We start from the raw sequence: 19,557 nt of genomic DNA on the forward strand, positions 1-19,557 counted from the left end.
GGGGTAAGGGGATAGCAGATTTGTGGAGGGGAAAATTAGACAGAAGATAACATTTGAAAAGTAAATTAATAAAATAACAAAAAATATGGAAAAAAGAAAAATGTTCAAAAAATGAATTTTTTTATTTTACTTGCAAATTGTATCTTTCCTTGCAAGTGTTCATTGCAATGAGTCACTGGTCTGTTTTGAGGCCTCTGGCTTCAGCTACACTATCAATCCTGGATCCTCACAGGACTCCTCCAGGAGTTGTTGCCCTGTGTCATGGAGATCCTGAGTCTGCAGGGCGGGCCCTTTCTCTCAGTCCAGCAGGTCACAGATGAGGGAGATGTTCGAGTGGGCCAACACAAAGCTTTTCATCTGGGCCTGGGAGCTGGTCAGCCTGCCAGCTTTCCTGGGTTGGTACCACCAGGTAGAGCTCTCTAGCATTGGCCCAAGCCAGCTTACCCAGTGCTTCAGTTGGCAAGAGGTAGGGTCCTTTCTCCTGCTCTCACGTCCTTGGGTCAGTTCACCTGCACATCTACCACCACGGTCAGCTCTACTGTACTGCCCAGGAGAGGAATAGGCCCACTCACCTCACAGGGGACAGTGAGGGCCAAAGAGGAGCATCTCTGTCTCATCCATGTTACCCCATGACAGATGAGGGGTGGGGCCAGCTCTCCGGAGTGCTGCAGCCAGTGAGGTGGCAGGAGCAGCCATCCTGCTCTAGTGACCTCTGGGCATCAGGTGAGGGGGCACAGAGGGAGAAGGGCATCTCTTCCTCACCCATTCCACCACACACAAGGTGAAGAATGGGGTGAGCTCTTTTGTTTCTATTTTCAAAAAACTTTAAATTATTGATGTTCCTCAACTTATAGTAGGGATGTATTAAGATGAACACCCTGTAAGCTGGAAGCTTTAATTCTTTTCTATTTTTGTGTATGTGTGTGTGTGTGTGTGTGTGTGTGTGTGTGTGTGTGTGTAGGTGAGTGTGTGAGTGTGTGTATGTGCTGTATGTGTGTCTGCAGGGGCAGAAGGAAGATAGTGGATCCTCAGGAACTGTGGTTGCAACAGGTGTGAGCTGCCTGAATGGATTCTGGGAACTCAACTCAGGTTTTCTGAAAAGCAGCAAGCACTTTTTTTTTTAAATATTTTTATTTTCTATATTCTTTGTTTACATTCCCAGATCCCCCCTCCACATATGTCCCATAAACCTTCTTCTCTCCATCCATTCTCCAATCACCTCCTTCCTTTTTTTCTCTGTCCTTATATTCCCCTCCAACACTAGATCAATCCTTTCCAAGATCAGGACCCTCTCCATACTTCTTCATGGGAGTCATTTGTTATGCGATTTGTGCCTTCGGTATTCCGAGCTTCTGGGCTAATTAATATCCACTTATCAGAGATTGCATTCCATGTGTATTCTTTTGTGATTGGGTTACCTCACTTAGGATGATATTTTCCAGATCAAACCATTTGCCTAAAAATTTTGTTAATTCATTGTTTCTAATTGCTGAGTAGTATTCCAATGTGTAAATACACCACATTTTCTGTATCCATTCCTCCTTTGAGGGACATTTGGGTTCTTTCCAGCTTCTGGCTATTATAAATAAAGCTGCTATGAATATAATGGAGCATGTGTCTTTATTGCATGCCGGGGAATCCTTTGGGTATATGCCCAGGAGAGGTATAGCAGGGTCCTCTGGAAGTGTCATGTACAGTTTTCTGAGGAACCGCCAGACTGATTTCCAAAGTGGTTGTACCATCTTACAGCCCCACCACCAGTGGAGGAGTGTTCCTCTTTCTCCTTAGTTTTTGACCTTAGCCATTCTGACTGGTGTAAGGTGAAATCTCAGGGTTGTTTTGATTTGCATTTCCCTAATGACTAATGATGTTGAGCACTTCTTAAGGTGCCTCTCGGCCATCTGAATTTCTTCAGGTGAAAATTCTTTGTTTAGATCTCTACCCCATTTTTTAAAATATGGTTATTTGGTTCCCTAGAGTCTAAATTCTTGCGCTCTTTGTATATATTGGATATTAGCCCTATCAGATGTAGGGTTGGTGAATATCCTTTCCCAAATTCTTGGTTAGCCCTGGAACAAAAAGAAGCTATTTCACCCAGGAGGAGTAGAAGGCAGGAAATCATCAAACTTGGGGCTGAAATCAATCAAGTAGAAACAAAGAGAACCATACAAAGAATCAACAAAACCAGGAGCTGGTACTTTGAGAAAATCAGCAAGATAGATAAACCCTTAGCCAGACTAACCAAAGGGCACAGAGACAGTATACAGATTAAAAAACTTAGAAAGGAAAAGGGAGATATAACAACAGAAACTGAGGAAATTCAAAAAATCATTAGATCCTACTACAAAAGCCTATACTCAACACAACGGGAGAATTTGGAGGAAATGGACAGTTTCCTAGACAGATATCAGACACCAAAACTAAATCAGGATCAAATATATCAACTAAACAGTCTCATAACACCTGAAGAAATAAAAAGGGTCATAGAAATTCTTCCAACCAAAAAAAGCAGGGGACCAGATGGCTTCAGTACAGAATTCTATCAGACCTTCATAGAAGACCTAACAACAATACTCTTCAAACTATTCCACAAAATAGAAACAGAAGGAACTCTACGTAACTCGCTCTATGAAGCCACAATTACGCTGATACCTAAACCACACAAAGATACAACAAAGAAAGAGAACTTCAGGCCAATTTCCCTTATGAATATTGATGCAAAAATACTTAATAAAATTCTTGCCAACCGAATCCAAGAACACATCAAAAGGGTCATCTATCATGATCAAGTAGGCTTCATCCCAGGGATGCAGGGATGGTTCAATATAAGGAAATCCATCAATGCAATCCACTACATAAACAAACTCAAAGAAAAAAAAAACCATATGATCATCTCATTAGATGCTGAAAAAGCATTTGACAAAATTCAGCATCCTTTCATGCTAAAAGTCTTGGAAAGAACAGGAATTCAAGGCCCATACCTAAACATCATTAAAGCAATATACAGCAAACCGGTAGCCAACATCAAACTAAACGGAGAGAAACTTGAAACAATCCCAGTAAAAAATCTCAGGGACTAGACAAGGCTGTCTTCTCTCTCCATATCTTTTCAATATAGTACTTGAAGTTCTAGCTAGAGCAATTAGACAACATAAGGAGTTCAAAGGAATACAAATTGGAAAGGAAGAAGTCAAATTATCACTATTTGCAGATGACATGGTAGTCTACTTAAGTGACCCGAAAACCTCCACCAGAGAACTCCTACAGCTGATAAACAACTTCAGCAAAGTGGCTGGTTATAAAATCAACTCAAGCAAATCAGTTGCCTTCCTATACTCAAAGGATAAGCAGGCTGAGAAAGAAGTTAGGGAAATGACACCCTTCACAATATCCACAAACAATATAAAGTATCTTGGTGTGACTCTAACCAAACAAGTGAAAGATCTATATGACAAGAACCTCAGGTCTCTGAAGAAGGAAATGGGAGAAGACCTCAGAAAATGGAAAAATCTGCCATGCTCGTGGATTGGCAGGATTAATATAGTTAAAATGGCCATCTTGCCAAAAGCAATCTACAGATTCAATGCAATCCCCATAAAAATCCCAACTCAGTTCTTCACAGAGTTAGAAAAAGCAATTTTCAAATTCATCTGGAATAACAAAAAACCCAGGATAGCTAAAACTATTCTCAACAACAAAAGAAATAATGATAGTTTGACTTCCTCCTTTCCAATTTGTATCCCTTTGACCTCCTTATGTTGTCGAATTGCCCGAGCTAGTACCTCAAGTACAATATTGAAAAGATAAGGAGAAAGGGGGCAGCCTTGTCTGGTCCCTGATTTCAGTGGGATTGCTTCAAGTTTCTCTCCGTTTAGTTTGATGCTGGCTACCGGTTTGCTGTATATTGCTTTTACTATGTTTAGGTATGGGCCTTGAATTCCTGTTCTCTCCAAGACTTTAAGCATGAAAGGATGCTGAATTTTGTCAAATGCTTTTTCAGCATCCAATGAAATGACCATGTGGTTTTGTTCTTTGAGTTTGTTTATGTAGTGGATTGTATTGATGGATTTCCGTATATTGAACCAACCCTGCATTCCCGGGATAAAGCCTACTTGATCATGGTGGATGATCGTTTTGATGTGTTCTTGGATTCGGTTGGCAAGAATTTTATTGAGTATTTTTGCATCGATGTTCATAAGGGAAATTGGTCTGAAGTTCTCTTTCTTTGTTGGATCTTTGTGTGGCTTTGGTATCAGCGTAATTGTGGCTTCGTAGAAGGAATTGGGTAGTGTTCCTTCTGTTTCTATTTTGTGGAATAGTTTGAAGAGTATTGGTGTTAACTCTTCTTTGAAGGTCTGGTAGAATTCTGCACTGAAACCATCTGGTCCTGTGCTTTTTTTGGTTGGAAGACTTTCTATGACTCCTTCTATTCTGGGGGAATCAGTGTCCCTGACTTCAAGCAATACTACAGAGCAATAGTGTTAAAAACTGCATGGTATTGACACAGTAACAGACAAGTGGACCAATGGAATAGAATTGAAGACCCAGAAATGAATCCACACACCTATGGTCACTTGATCTTTGACAAAGGAGCCAAAAACATCCAGTGGAAAAAGATAGCCTTTTCAACAAATGGTGCTGGTTCAATTGGAGGTCAGCATGCCGAAGAATGAGAATTGATCCATTCTTTTTTTTTTTAATATTTTTATTTTCTATATTCTTTGTTTTCATTCCAAATGATTTCCCCTTTCCCGGATCCCCCCTCCCCATATGTCCCATAAACCTTCTTCTCTCCATCCATTCTCCAATCACCTCCCTCCTTTTTCTCTGTTCTTATATTCCACTCCAATGCTAGATCAATTCTTTCCAGGATCAGGACCCTATCCATACTTCTTCATGGGAGTCATTTGTTATGCGATTTGTGCCTTGGGTATTCAGGGCTTCTGGGCTAATTAATATTCACTTATCAGAGATTGCATTCCATGTGTATTCTTTTGTGATTGGGTTACCTCACTTAGGATGATATTTTCCAGGAATTGATCCATTCTTATCTCCATGTACTAAGCTCAACTCCAAGTGGATCAAGGACCTCCATGTAAAACCAGACACACTGAAACTAATAGAAAAAAAAACTGGGGAAAACCGTTGAGGACATGGGCACAGGGGAAAAGTTCCTGAACAGAACACCAATAGCTTATGCTCTAAGATCAAGAATTGACAAATGGGACCTCATAAAATTACAAAGTTTCTGTAAGGAAAAGCCGCAAGCACTTTTAAACAAAAGAAATTTTCCAGAGTGAAAATGAAGAAGGTAAGGAGAGTAGGTTCAGATGAATACAGATTTAGACTCAGAAAGAGATGATTCACAATTCCCTTTTATTTTCAAACCTGAGCTACAAGTACTTTCAAAAACTTTCTCTGATCTCTCTCTCTGTCTCTCTCTCTCTCTCTCTCTCTCTCTCTCTCTCTCTCTGTCTGTCTGTCTGTCTGTCTGTCTGTCTGTCTATCTATCTATCTATCTATCTATCTATCTATCTATCTATCTTTTTATCTTTCTATCTACGTACCTACCTATCATTTTATATATGAGTGGTTGTCCATGGGAAGAAGGGTGGGAAGAAATAATGAAAACAAGATTTTACAGCCCAGTCACCTGCACATGTGTAGTACACACACGCCTACACACGGCACACACACACACACACACACACACACACACACACACACGCGCGCGCGCGCGCGCGCGCACGCACACGCACACGCACACGCGCACACACACACACACAAAGATTTTAAAAAACTTCTGGTTTATAACATGTTCATCTCAATATAGGGTTGTTGTAAGCTATAAGTAATATACATATTTAAGAACAATACAGGTTTAAAAGTAATATACAGATTTAAAGACAGAAACAAGTCATCTATCAGTCTTGGAATAGAGGAGGTTTTTTTTGTTTTATGAAATTTTTTTATTCGATATATTTTTCATTTACATTTCAAATGATTTCCCCTTTTCTGGCCCCCCACTCCCCGAAAGTCCCATAAGCCCCCTTCCCTCCCCCTGTTCTCCAACCCATCCCTTCCCACTTCCCTGTTCTGGTTTTGCTGTATACTGCTACACTGAGTCTTTCTAGAACCAGGGGCCACTCCTCCGTTCTTCTTGTACCTCATTTGATGTGTGGATTATGTTTTGGGTATTCCAGTTTTCCAGGTTAATATCCACTTATTAGTGAGTGCATACCATGATTGATCTTTTGAGACAGTTACCTCACTTAGTATGATGTTCTCCAGCTCCATCCATTTGCCTAAGAATTTCATGAATTCATTGTTTCTAATGGCTGAATAGTACTCCATTGTGTAGATATACCACATTTTTTGCATCCATTCTTCTGTTGAGGGATACCTGGGTTCTTTCCAGCTTCTGGCTATTATAAATTGGGCTGCTATGAACATAGTGGAGCATATACCCTTATTACATGCTGGGGAATCCTCTGTGTATATGCCCAGGAGTGGTATAGAAGAATCTTTCAAAAGTGAGGTGCCCAGTTTTCTGAGGAACCGCCAGACCGATTTCCAGAGTGGTTGTACCAATTTGCAACCCCACCAGCAGTGGAGGAATGTTTCTCTTTCTCCACATCATCGCCAACGCCTGCTGTCTCCTGAGTTTTTAATCTTAGCCATTCTGACTGGTGTAAGGTGAAATCTCAGGGTTGTTTTGATTTGCATTTCCCTGATGACTAATGAAGTTGAGCATTTTTTAAGATGTTTCTTCGCCATCTGAAGTTCTTCTCTTTGTTTAACTCTGTACCCCATTTTTAATAGGGTTATTTGGTTTTCTGGGGTCTCACTTCTTGAGTTCTTTGTATGTATTGGATATTAGCTCTCTATCTGATGTAGGGTTGGTGAAGATCTTTTTCCAATTTGTTGGTTGCCGATTTGCCCTTTTGATGGTGTCCTTTGCCTTACAGAAACTTTGTAATTTTATGAGGTCCCATTTGTCAATTCTTGATCTTAGAGCATATGCTATTGGTGTTCTGTTCAGGAACTTTCCCCCTGTACCGATGTCCTCAAGGGTCTTCCCCAGTTTCTTTTCTATTAGCTTCAGAGTGTCTGGCTTTATGTGGAGGTCCTTGATCCATTTGGAGTTGAGCTTAGTACAAGGAGACAAGGATGGATCAATTCGCATTCTTCTGCATGCTGACCTCCAGTTAAACCAGCACCATTTGTTGAAAGGCTATCTTATTTCCATTGGAAATTTTTAGCCCCTTAGTCGAGGATCAAGTGGCTATAGGTGTGTGGGTTCATTTCTGGATCTTCAATCCTGTTCCATTGATCCACCTGCCTGTCACTGTACCAATACCATGCAGTTTTAAACACTATTGCTTGGTAGTATTGCTTGAGGTCAGGGATACTGATTCCCCCAGAATTTCTTTTGTTGTTGAGAATAGTTTTAGCTATCCTGGGATTTTTGTTATTCCAGATGAATTTGAGAATTGCTCTTTCTAACTCTATGAAGAATTGAGTTGGGATTTTGATGGATATTGCATTGAATCTGTATATTGCTTTTGGCAAAATGGTTATTTTAACTATATTAATCCTGCCGATCCATGAGCATGGGTGGTTTTTCCATTTTTTGAGGTCTTCTATTTCCTTCTTCAGAGTCTTGAAGTTCTTGACATACAGATCTTTCACATTTTTGGTAAGAGTCACCCCAAGGTACTTTATACTGTTTGTGTTTATATATTGTGAAGAGTGTCATTTCCCTAATTTCTTTCTCAGTCTGCTTATCCTTTTAGTATAAGAAGGCTACTGATTTGCTTGAATTGATTTTATAACTTGCCACTTTGCTGAAGTTGTTTATCAGCTGTAGGAGTTGTCTAGTGGAGTTTTTTTGGTCACTTAGATAGACTATCATATCATCTGCAAATAATGATAGTTTGACTTCTTCCTTTCCAATTTGTATCCCTTTGACCTCCTTATGTCATCTAGTTGCCCAAGCTAGTACCTCAAGTACAATATTGAAAAGATAAGGAGAAAGGGGACAGCCCTGTCTAGTCCCTGATTTTAGTCGGATTGCTTCAAGTTTCTCTCCATTTAGTTTGAGGCTGGCTACCGGTTTGCTGTATATTGCTTTAATGATGTTTAGGTATGGGCCTTGAATTCCTGTTCTTTCCAAGACTTTTAGCATGAAAGGATGCTGAATTTTGTCAAATGCTCTTTCAGCATCCAATGAAATGACCATGTGGTTTTTTTTCTTTGAGTTTGTTTATGTAGTAGATTGCATTGATGGGTTTTCATATATTAAACTAACCCTGCATCCCTGGGATGAAGCCTACTTGATCATGGTGGATGATCGTTTTTATGTGTTCTTGGATTCAGTTGGCAAGAATTTTATTGAGTATTTTTGCATCGATGTTTATAAGGGAAATTGGTCAGAAGTTCTCTTTTGTTGTATCTTTGTGTGGCTTTGGTATTAGCGTAATTGTGGCTTCGTAGAAGGAATTGGGTAGTGTTCCTTCTGTTTCTATTTTGTGGAATAGTTTGAAGAGCATTGGTGTTAGGTCTTCTTTGAAGGTCTGATAGAATTCTGCACTGAAGCCATCTGGTCCTGTGCTTTTTTTTTGGTTGGAAGGCTTTCTATGACCCCTTCTATTTCTTTAGGTGTTATGGGACTGTTTAGATGATCTATTTGGTCCTGATTTAATTTTGGTATTTGGTATCTGTCTAGGAAATTGTCCATTTCCTCCAGATTCTCCCGTCGTGTTGAGTATAGGCTTTTGTATTAGGATCTGATGACTTTTTGAATTTCCTCACTTTCTGTTGTTATATCCCCCTTTTCACTTCTAATTTTGTTAATTTGGAAACTTTCTCTGTGCCCTTTGGTCAGTCTGGCTAAGGGTTTATCTATCTTGTTGATTTCTCAAAGAACCAGCTCCTAGATTCGTTGATTCTTTGTATGGTTCTCTTTGTTTCCACTTGACTGATTTCAGCCGAGTTTGATGATTTCCTGTCTTCTTCTCCTGGGTGAATTGGCTTTTTTTTGTTCCAGGGCTTTCAGGTGTGTTGTTAAGCTGCTAGTGTATGCACTCTCCATTTTCTTTTTGGAGGCACTCAGGGCTATGAGTTTTCCTCTTAGCACTGCTTTCATTGTGTCTCAAAGATTTGGGCATATTGTGCTTTCATTTTCATTAAATTCTAAAAAGTCTCTGATTTCTTTATTTATTCTTTGACCAAGAGGTCATTGAGTAAAGTATTGTTTAGCCTCCATGTGTATGTGGGCTTTCTGTTTTTGTTGCTATTGAAGACCACTCTTACTCCATAATGACCCAATATGAGGCATGGGATTAGTTCCATCTTTTTATATTTGTTGAGGTCTTTCTTGTGACCAATTATATGGTCGATTTTGGAGAAGGTACCATGAGGTGCTGAGAAAAAGGTATATTCTTTTGTTTTAGGGTGAAATGTTCTATAAATATCAGTCAAGTCCAATTGGTCCAAAGCTTCAATTAGTTTTATTGTGTCCCTATTTAGTTTCTGTTTTCCTGATCGGTCCATTGAGGATAGTGGAGTGTTGAAGTCAACCACAATTAATGTGTTAGGTGCAATGTGTGCTTTGAACTTTAGTAAAGTTTCTTTTCGAATGAGGGTGCCCTTGCATTTGGTTCATAGATGTTCAGAATTGAAAAGTCTTCTTGGTGGATTTTTCCTTTGACCAGCAAGAAGTGTCCTTCTGTATCTCTTTTGATGACTTTAGGTTGAAAGTCAATTTTATCTGATATTAGAATTGCTAGTCTGGCTTGTTTCCTGAGACCATTGGCTTGTAAAATTGTCTTCCAGCCTTTTAGTCTAAGGTAGTTTTTGTCTTTGACATTGAGGTGTGTTTCCTGTATGCGGCAAAATGTAGTGTTCTGTTCCTTATCCAGTCTGTTAGTCTATGTCTTTTTATTGGGGGCGTTGAGTCCATTGATGTTAAGAGATATTAAGGAATAGTGATTATTACTTCCTGTCATTTTCGATGTTATTTTTATATTTGAGTGGTTATCTTCTTTTGGGTTTGATGAAAGAAGGTAACTATCTTGCTTTTTCCAGGGTGTCGTTTCCCTCCTTGTATTGGAGTTTTCCTCCTATTATTCTTTGTAGAGTTGGGTTTGTAGAAAGATATTGTGTAAATTTGGTTTTGTCATGGAATATCTTGGTTTCTCCATCTATTGTGATTGAGAGTTTTGCTGGGTATAGTAGACTTGGCTGACATTTGTGTTCTCTTAGAGTCTGCATGAGATCTGCCCAGGATCTTCTAGCTTTCATGGTCTCTGGTGAGAAGTCTGGTGTGATTCTGATAGGTCTTCCTTTATATGTTACTTGGCCTTTTTCTCTTGCTGCCTTTAATATTCTTTCTTTGTTTAGTACATTTGGGGTTTTAATTATTATGTGACAAGAGGTATTTCTGCTCAGTTACAGTCTGTATGGAGTTCTGTAGGCTTCTTGTATATTCATGGGCATCTCTCTCTTTAAGTTGGGAAAGTTTTCTTCCATAATTTTGTTGAAGATATTTGCTGGCCCTTTCAGCTGTAAATCTTCACTCTCATCTATACCTATAATCCTTAGGTTTGGTCTTCTCATTGTGTCCTGGATTTTCTGGATGTTCTGGGATACAAAATTTTTGCATTTTGCATTTTCTTTGATTGTTGAGTCAATGGTTTCTATGGTATCTTCGGCATCTGAGATTCTTTCTTCCATCTCTTGTATTCTGCTGTTGATATTTGCATCTATGGCCCCTGATTTTTTCTCAAGGTTTTCTATCTCCAAAGTTGTCTCCCTTTGTGATTTATTAGTTGTTTCTACTTCTGATTTTAGATCCTGGATGGTTTCACTTAGCTCCTTCACTTGCTTGTTTGTGTTTTCCTGTAATTCTTTAAGATATTTTTGTATTTCCTTTTTCATGACTTCTGCTGTTTGACTCACCTTCTCCTGCATTTCTTTAAGTTTTTTTTGTGTGTTTCTTCTTTATTGGCTTCTATCTCTTGAGCCTTATTCTCCTGAATTTCTTTAAATGATTTTTGTGTTTCCATTATATGGATTTCTAGCTTATTCATGTTCCCCTGTATTTCTTTAAGAGATTCATTTATGTCCTTTTTGTGTTCTTCTAGCAGCATCATGAACAGTGATTTTAAATCCAAATCTTGTTTTTCTGGTGTGTTTGTGTAACCAGGACTTGCTGATGTTGGAGAGTTTGGTTCAGATGCTGCCATATTGCCTAGATTTCTATTAGTAGCGTTCCTGCGTTTGCCCTTTGCCATCTTGTTATTTCTGGAGTTAGTTGGTCTCGTCTCTGGCAGGTGTTTGTGCCTCCTGTGAGGCTGTAGGACTATTTCTGCAACACTGGATGGCTGGGTTTCCCCTGTTACAGATTGCTGGTGTGCTGTTCTCCTTTTGGGTGCCATGGGAGCCCTAGTGTGCCTTGCCCCAGATTGTCTGTGTGAACCAGGTGGTGTCCGTTTGCTCCTTCAGGGAGTGCTGATGGTGTTTGTTGCCGGACCTTTTCAGAGTGCTGGTCACTCTGCTGGGCAGCCAATCTCCCAACCAGATTGGTGCACCCAAGGTTAGCCTAGCTGCTAAGGCCCTGGTCTAGGCAAAGCCTGGCAGGCTAAGGCCCGAGCAAAGTCCCCTCGGGCTATGACTGTTAATTGGTTCCGTCAGGTGGCCAGGATGGCAGAATGTGCGTACACGCTTCCTGAAAGTGCTGGGAGAGTCTTCTAGGCTAACAACCTCCTGGCTGGGTCGGCACACATTTCATATAATGGTGATAAGTACTGGAAATATACTAAATTTATACTTACTAAGTACAAGTTGCCTTTATTGTTTTAGTGTACAAGATATTTTGTAATAAAGCAGAAAAAGATCAAACTATATTGTTTGTACATCATACATTTTAATTCTACAAAATTTGTTAATTTAGCATTAGTAAATAAAAACATCTTTCCTTAGTGTGCTAGCGTCCTGGATTGTCAATGGCCTCCAAAGCAACCACAAGCCAGTGGCTTCATGAGCCAGTGGAGCCTGATTCTGTTGTCTCATTAGCAAGCGGAGTAAGGAGACCCAGACAGAGTGGGCAGAAGGGACAGAGAGGAGAGGAGAACAGCTTCCAGAAAAGGAATACCTCGTGCTTTTTAATTGCACATAGAGAGTAATTTTCTGTTTAACTAGTTTTGAATCACATATATAATTATCATGAAATTTTATATATTCACATTATTGTTTTGCTTTTTCTTACAATAGGTTTTATGGCCATCTTTATAACCTGTCCTGAGATAAATGCTGGCATATTTTCCTTGGTGTTTATGATGGTTGATTTTAATGTCAAACAGGTATTTCTCCATAATGGTGAACTATACCCTGGAATGTTGATCTTAAATGAAACCCTTTCTCCTGTGTTTTATCATAGTAACAGGAAATAAAATTAGGGCAAAATTGGTTTGGAGAAGCAGGGCCATTGTTGTGATAACTCTATCTAGCTTCTAAACCTTTAGAAGAACTGTTTTGTGGAATGTAGAATTTGGAAATTTGGGCTGAAAAAGCCACTGAGGGTTATAGCTAGATTTTGGAACAACAGAATCCTGGGAAATGACAGTAGAGGCTCAGGTCATGGGATTTCATAGGGGACAACGATTTTATCAGTATCTGGGATGGGAGCATTCCAGTGATAAGGAATCTGACTTTATCTGGCTTCTGTCTTGAGAACCCAAAGAAGGTTGAAAAGAGATAATGGATTTGTTTGGCAGAGGACATTTTAAGGCAGGCTGGTGTCCAGGCTGCCACAGAGAGAGCGGCATCTCCACAGAGAAACCTCCAGCATGGGGAGAGTGGGAAAGCATCCTGGGGGAAACCTGATTCAATGGAGGCATCACCTCGTGAGAATTCCAAAAATTTAATGAGAGAAAGCTTAAGCCAAGGGATTCTCTGCTCCCCAAAGCAACTTCCTAGGTGAAAGTGTCTCCCCAGGGTTAGTGCACAGATGCTGTATAGTGTGGATCAAGGGCCGAGCTGCATCTTGTGCTGGCAGCAGAACATTGCAGTGTCGTGCATCACATCCTAATGAACTGGCTCTGAAGGCAAAGGTGCAAGAGCGAGGGATCCTGAGAGTAGAAGAGGCCGGGCACTGTGCACCCATGCCCACCAGACATACAGAAGCGTTCTCAGTTCTGTGCTAGGAGAATATAGTTGTGTTTTATTTTTGTGATATTTTCAAAACTGGAGGAAACTTCCTATTCCTTCTCACACAGCTCCTTCAAGTGTTCTCACATTTGACAGGACATATGTGCTAAGCTGTATCAGGAATTCCAGGTAAGATCAAAGGCACCTCTTACCCACACAGAGTATACTAGTAGTTGAACTTTCTGTAAACTTTGCCCTTTGTCAAGCACTATGCACATTTGCCTTTTGTAAGGGAAACTCCAACATTGCCCCCCCCCCCACCCCCAGCTACCCCGATTCTAGTATAGCACCCAGGCTGCAGCCAGCGCCTTCATCAGCCCTCATGACTGCATTGCTTGCTCCTAGCTGACATGGTGGTGATCAGGACAGCCTCAGCCAAATAGGAGTGCAGTCAAGGGTTGGAAATACCTGACAAAGGTGGGAGCCACTGCTCTCCCTTTAAGCCACTTGTGGCTGACGTATTCTCTGGAGCTGGTGATAGACCAGGAAAAGGACAGAACAGCAAACAATTCCATGGATGCAACGTATTCTATTAAACGTAATCAGTGGGCTATGTGTTTGGCATCCAGTGAGGGTTTTCAATATTGCAGGAAACTTGGTTTTTACTGAGACATCTATACCTATTCCTTCTCACCCAGCCCCAAGTGTTTGTTGGTCCTACTTGTGACAGGGCATATCTGCTAAGTTGTATCAGGAATTCCAGGTAAGACCAAAGGAAGGCACTTCTCTCCCATCCAAAGTATTCCTGCGGTTGTACTTTCTGCAAACTTTGCCTTTCCTCAAGCATTGTACACATTTGCCCTTTCTAAGGGGAATCCCCACAGTGTTCCTCAACTCGCAGCTGCCCAGACAATGGGACAGCACCCAGGCTGCAGCCAGCACTTTCTTTAGCCCCCTTGATTGCATTGCTTGCTCCCAGTTGACTTGGTGTTGATCAGAACAGCCTCAAACAAATAGGAGTGCAGTCAAGGGTTGGGAATACATGAGGAGAGTGGGAGCCGCTGCTCTCCTGTGGTTAAGCACCTGTGGCTGAAGTCGTCTCTGGAGCTGCTGATGGACCAGGAAAGGGCAGAGCAGCAAACACTTCCATCAAACGTAATCAGTGGGCTACGTGTTTGGCATCCAGTGAGGGTTGAGGGGTTATGTTTGTCTCCACACTTGAGCTCTTTCTCTCTTAGTTGACTCCATAGAGAGTTCTGGCTCAGAGCTAGGCTTCCAGGCTGATGTCTAAGGGAGAGCAGATAACTGCTTTGGCTGCCTAATCACTAATCATCCAGTGAGGGCTCACCATCAGACACTGACCATCTCTGCATGCAGAGAAAGAGGACCTGCTTCTACAAATGCAATTGCAGAGGGGAAACCATCAGTAGAATAAATAACATGAAGTCACAGTCTCTAGGAGCAGCGATTTATACAAACCTGAAACTCAAGTGTATTACATTAAATGTGCTCCCCAATAGAGAACAATTGTCCGGTGGTGTTGGTAGAATTGCCTTTTAACTTAAAAAAGGCTCTTAAGAAAAACGAATGGATTTTATACTGAAAAGTTATATGAGGTGAATTAGCAATGAAAAGAGGAGACTCAGAATATCAGTAGGATATGTGTTAATGATTAAAATTAAGAAAAACGACCTCTACCCTCTCAACATTGAAATGTTCATAAGAGTTGATTTGCTTTACTGTATAGAAAGCATGTGGAAAGCTTCTCACTTGACTCGATGGAGAATTTTCAAGCAAGAAAGCTGTGGCAGGTGTGTCTTCTCTCTCCCTTCTCTATTTCCTCTCTTCCCATTCTTCCTCCTCTCCCTTTCCTGCTCCTTAATTCTTTGAATTGCCATTTAGATAGGCTGCTTCATTGTCTTTGTTTTCTGATAAAAGCCATGCCTCTGTAGTCAATATAGACTTGCACACACTTCCTGAGCCTGCCTGTTATTTCTGTCCCCTCCCTCAGCTGTGTGTGGCACTGCACCTGAACACAATTTGGGCAGACATGTCCAATCACACAACAGTGACTCACTTCATCCTCAGGGGCTTCTCAGATGTCCCACAGCTGAGATTGGTGGTCATCCCATTTTTCTTGCTCCTTTACACATTTGGCCTCCTGGGGAACCTCTCCATCATCACGGCTGTGATGAGAGACAGTCGGCTCCACTCTTCCATGTACTTCTTCCTGAAGAACTTGTCTTTCCTGGACATGTGCTACACCTCAGCCATCATCCCCAAGGCAGTGGTTATATCCTTCACAGGCTCAGGGGTCATCTCCTATCTCGAGTGTGTAGTACAGCTTTACATAATTTTTGCATTTGCATCAGCTGAATGCTATCTACTCACAGCCATGGCTTATGACTGGTGCCTGGCCATCCTCAGACCACTGCTCTATGGAACCATCATGAGCCAGAAATATTGTTCTGTATTGGTGGTCACTGCCTGGGTGGGTGGGGCTTGCTACTCAATCTTTCGTACTCTCAACACGTTCTCTCTCCCCTACTGTGGACCCAATGTTGTTGAACACTTCTTCTGTGACATCCCTCCTGTCATGAGACTCTCCTGCACCGATTACCATGTCAATGAGGAGGTGGGCTTTGTTGTGAGCATCTGCGCTGTCATGAGCTCCTTCGCCCTCACAGTGGTCTCCTATATTGGCATTGTGGCCACAGTTCTTCGCATCCCCTCAGTGGATGGCAGGTGGAAAGCCTTTTCTACCTGCTCCTCTCACCTCACCACAGTCATCCTGTTTTATGGAACTGGAAGCTTTGTGTACCTGAGGCCGGCCTCTCAGTACTCCCCGACTCTGGGTCGCCTGGCATCTATTTTCTACTCTGTAGTCACACCTTCCTTGAATCCAGTTGTCTACTGTCTGAGGAACAAAGATATGAAGTTTGCTCTACAGAAACTTTATTGTGGAAGGAAGAACTAAGTCCTAGAAGACTGCAGTGTGTGGCTTAGGGTCTGATGGCTGTTGTCGGAGCCAGGTAATTTATCCCCTCAAACTTTCTTTCCCTCCCTATGTCACTAACATTGTTGATCAAACTAGAGGATCTGTAGGAGCCTCCCCAGTCCCCACACTACATACATGTAGTCAAACCACTTCTACATGTAAAAAATAAAAAAAAAAAAAAAAAAACCAAAGCAACCAAATCTTCCACCTACTATCATTGTGGGATTCTTGTTTCCCCAAGGTGTACTCATTTACAATACAGGAATCTCAGGTCTTTGTCATCAGCCTGTTGTAAAGGGCACTAATATGAATGCCCATCCTTTTTTAAGACTTTATTTTTTCTGGACTGGTACAGCTGTATCCCCTGAAAATGTCAAGAGTCGTGAAACCAGCACAACAGCCAGACACATCTCCAGCAAAGATGCATGAATTGCTACAGTTGCTGTCCCTCTATCTCTAACTTTTGGGTTTTGGTCTCTGTGTGCTGCATTCTTGGTGACTTTATGCATTATGATTCCGTTTATGTCTTTTCCTGAGAAAGATTGTGTCTGAGTCTTTTTTAGGAAAATCATGAAATTAACTCTATCTGGCCATTATTTGCAAGTCTACCTTATGCCCTTGAGATCACTAAGCACAGATAAGCACATTGCTAGATGAAACTATTATTCCAGCAATCTTCTTGGGGCATTAGCCCCTGAGCAAACTCCAACAGTGTTGTTGTTGCAGCTCTGACTGTCTTGGAGAATAGGTTACACATTCAAGGTTCCTTTTATTATAGGCTTAGAGCTCTCTGAAAATATAGTTTAAGGAAAGGGAGGTCATACAGAGCAGACCCCTGGAGGAATAAAACTCTGTAAATAAGATGGACTAAAATAACCTTTTCCTACTTTATAGCATAGATGATGAAATGTATACTAAAAGAATTTAGGTATTACTATTCATTAGAAGACCAGTTCAGGTATTTTCTGTTTGTCTGGAGTGTCTTAAAACAACAGACATTTCCAGCCTAAAAGCAGGATGTCACATAATATATGCGTTTACTTTGGAGGTGACATTCTTTAAATTCTTTAAGTTGGAGTTATAGAGCTAATGATAAGAACATATTCTGTTCTATTTGTATTTTCTCACTGTAACTGAGTTCATAACCCAGGACAGGTACAGGAAAAAACTCAATTTCCTAATCTGTAGCACCTGGAAAATCATTAGTCTTTGATCTGTGAAACCTGTAGAAATAAAGCACCTGGTTGCTATTCAGAGCTGTGAGAGTCCCCTGAACAGCATGCCTAACTCACTCCTCTCTCCCCTCACTGATTCACCTCTGAGGGCTGGCTGCCCTGTTAGCTTGGACCCTCAGTGCGGAAGGCCCTCTGGCATGGGATATCCCATAAGCAACACATTTTATCACTCAAACTGTTCCTTCAATGTCAAACTGTTCTACTTGTCCAGACACTTGAACCATCCTCAGATTTTGCCCCATGCTGATGAATTTTAAACATTAAGTCCGTTACTTTTATCTAAACAGCAATCTTCATCCCCCACGCTCTGAACAGCTCATTGCGCTCTAGCTGCCATGTCTTCCTAGTCTAGGATTCCTTCCTCCAGCTCTGTACGGAGCATCCCAGACGCTAGGCTGACAGTTCAGGCTACAGGACACTGTGTGGATGGAGTCCAAGCGAAATCTTAGAAATTATCCTCAAACGAACCATGTGTCTCTGAAGGCCTGGCTTCTTTCTTCTTACTTTCAGGATGTCAGTGAAGACTCCAAGAGGCTGGTTTTAGCCTTTCTTAGGACACAGGAGCCAGGTGTGGGCCACATTGACAAGTCATAAAGGCACTGTATTGATCTCCTTAAACCAGTGTGATACAACCAGCTGAATGTTCTAAGGGAATATACAATGATGTAAGCAAACAAAACTGCATAGACCCACAGTCAGATACAAGCAGCAAACACATACCTGCCTCTACTGTGCAGGGGACTACAGATAGATAGATAGATGATAGATAGATAGATAGATAGATGATAGATAGATAGATAGATAGATAGATAGATAGAAGTGGGGGATGTGTCTCTCCTTAGGTAGATTAGACATAAACAAATACATTTACTGAACTAAGTTTGTAATAAAGCATCAACAGAGATGTCTCTACAGCTTGGTAAGGCTTTTGAAAGGCGATTGCATGTGAGCTCACACATAAATGTCAGGTAGACAAGAGGCAAAGAACCCTGCAGGCTGAGGAGAAAAGCCGAGAGAAAATTATGTAGTCCTCAGTAGATGTGGGGGTTTGGGCGGCAATGGCCACACACCTAACAAGTACAATAGTGTCTACCACACATCGAACGTTCTGTACTGAATGAGCGAATCACAAGCTTTAGTATCTGTGTTTAGTTACTCCCTAGAGCAGGGTGGTTTCCTTCCCTAATGTAACCTAATTATGGTTATTTAAAAACAAACCATGTTATAGAAGGTGCTAGAGAGTTGAACACAGGAATAAAAAGATGGTGGTTGACGGGGAGGGGGTGTCAGAGGACAGCTGCCTAGGGGGTGAGTTCTGGAGCTGGGTCTCACATTGTGTCCCTACTCCATGCAGCTGGACTGGATACTTGAGAATGGTGAGGACAGGAGATCTTAGAAGATGAACATTTGATCACAACCAAAAGTCGAAAGCAGTTGTGTTTGGTGGGGCAGGCCTATAATCCCAGCAACTCAGCAGGCTGAGGCAGGAGGATTGCAAGTACAACAACTTCTGCCTGGGCAAGTTAGTGAGGTTCTGTCTTAAAATCAAAAGGGAAGGGCTGGAGATAGAGCTCAGCGGGTAAGCAGCTCCCCGACATGCTGAAGCCGAGTTCAACCCCTAGTGTTGTAAAGATAATAAACCACGAAGATGTCACATTACTTACATTAGGAAGGGTAGCGGTCCTGTTTCTTCTCTGTCTTTCTGTACGCCCCCCCCCCCACCAGTGCACACGTGTGTGAATATGTGTGTGTTAGAGGTGGTTTTTGTATATTTTAATTCTGGGCACCAGCTTTCAAACCTATTGGTTCTGGCTCCTCCTCAAATCATCTTTAGGAAGCCACCAGCCACACTGAAGTGCACTTTTCAGTCTCTTATTCCTGCGTGGTCCAAACAGCAGCTCTTTCCTAGCAGTGCACAGGGCACAGGGGCGGCTCCAGATCCAGAGGCTGAATCAGGGTCTGAGGACAGTGAAGGAGGCCTGATGAGACACCAGGAAACCTGAGACTGGGAGGGGTGGAGTGAACATTAGCCAGGGAAAGGCTGCTCAGGAGGGGGTGCTGCAGAGTCAGTGCTGTTGCCTAGAGACAGAACGCATGCTGTGGCCTGGACACTAGAGGAACACCTGTTGCCTGGCAACAGTAAAAGGCAACCAACCTTTCTCCTGGCAAGGG

The 19,557-nt window shown here is 41.6% G+C and overlaps 1 protein-coding gene across 1 annotated transcript; it reads left to right on the plus strand.

Annotated features, from left to right (window-relative positions):
- Positions 1-15,202: 15,202 nt before the first annotated feature.
- LOC127694424 (olfactory receptor 1019-like) lies at positions 15,203-16,129 on the plus strand. The gene has a single exon (XM_052195955.1). It carries the CDS (start codon positions 15,203-15,205, stop codon positions 16,127-16,129), a length of 927 nt encoding a protein of 308 aa, XP_052051915.1.
- Positions 16,130-19,557: the final 3,428 nt, after the last annotated feature.

The sequence above is a fragment of the Apodemus sylvaticus genome, chromosome 10, assembly GCF_947179515.1.
Source record: "Apodemus sylvaticus chromosome 10, mApoSyl1.1, whole genome shotgun sequence".
Classification (NCBI taxonomy): Eukaryota; Metazoa; Chordata; class Mammalia; order Rodentia; family Muridae; genus Apodemus; species Apodemus sylvaticus.

Coding starts and splice junctions, on each gene's coding strand:
- LOC127694424 (XM_052195955.1), top strand. CDS start 15,203: ATGTCCAATCACACAACAGTGACTCACTTCATCCTCAGGGGCTTCTCA.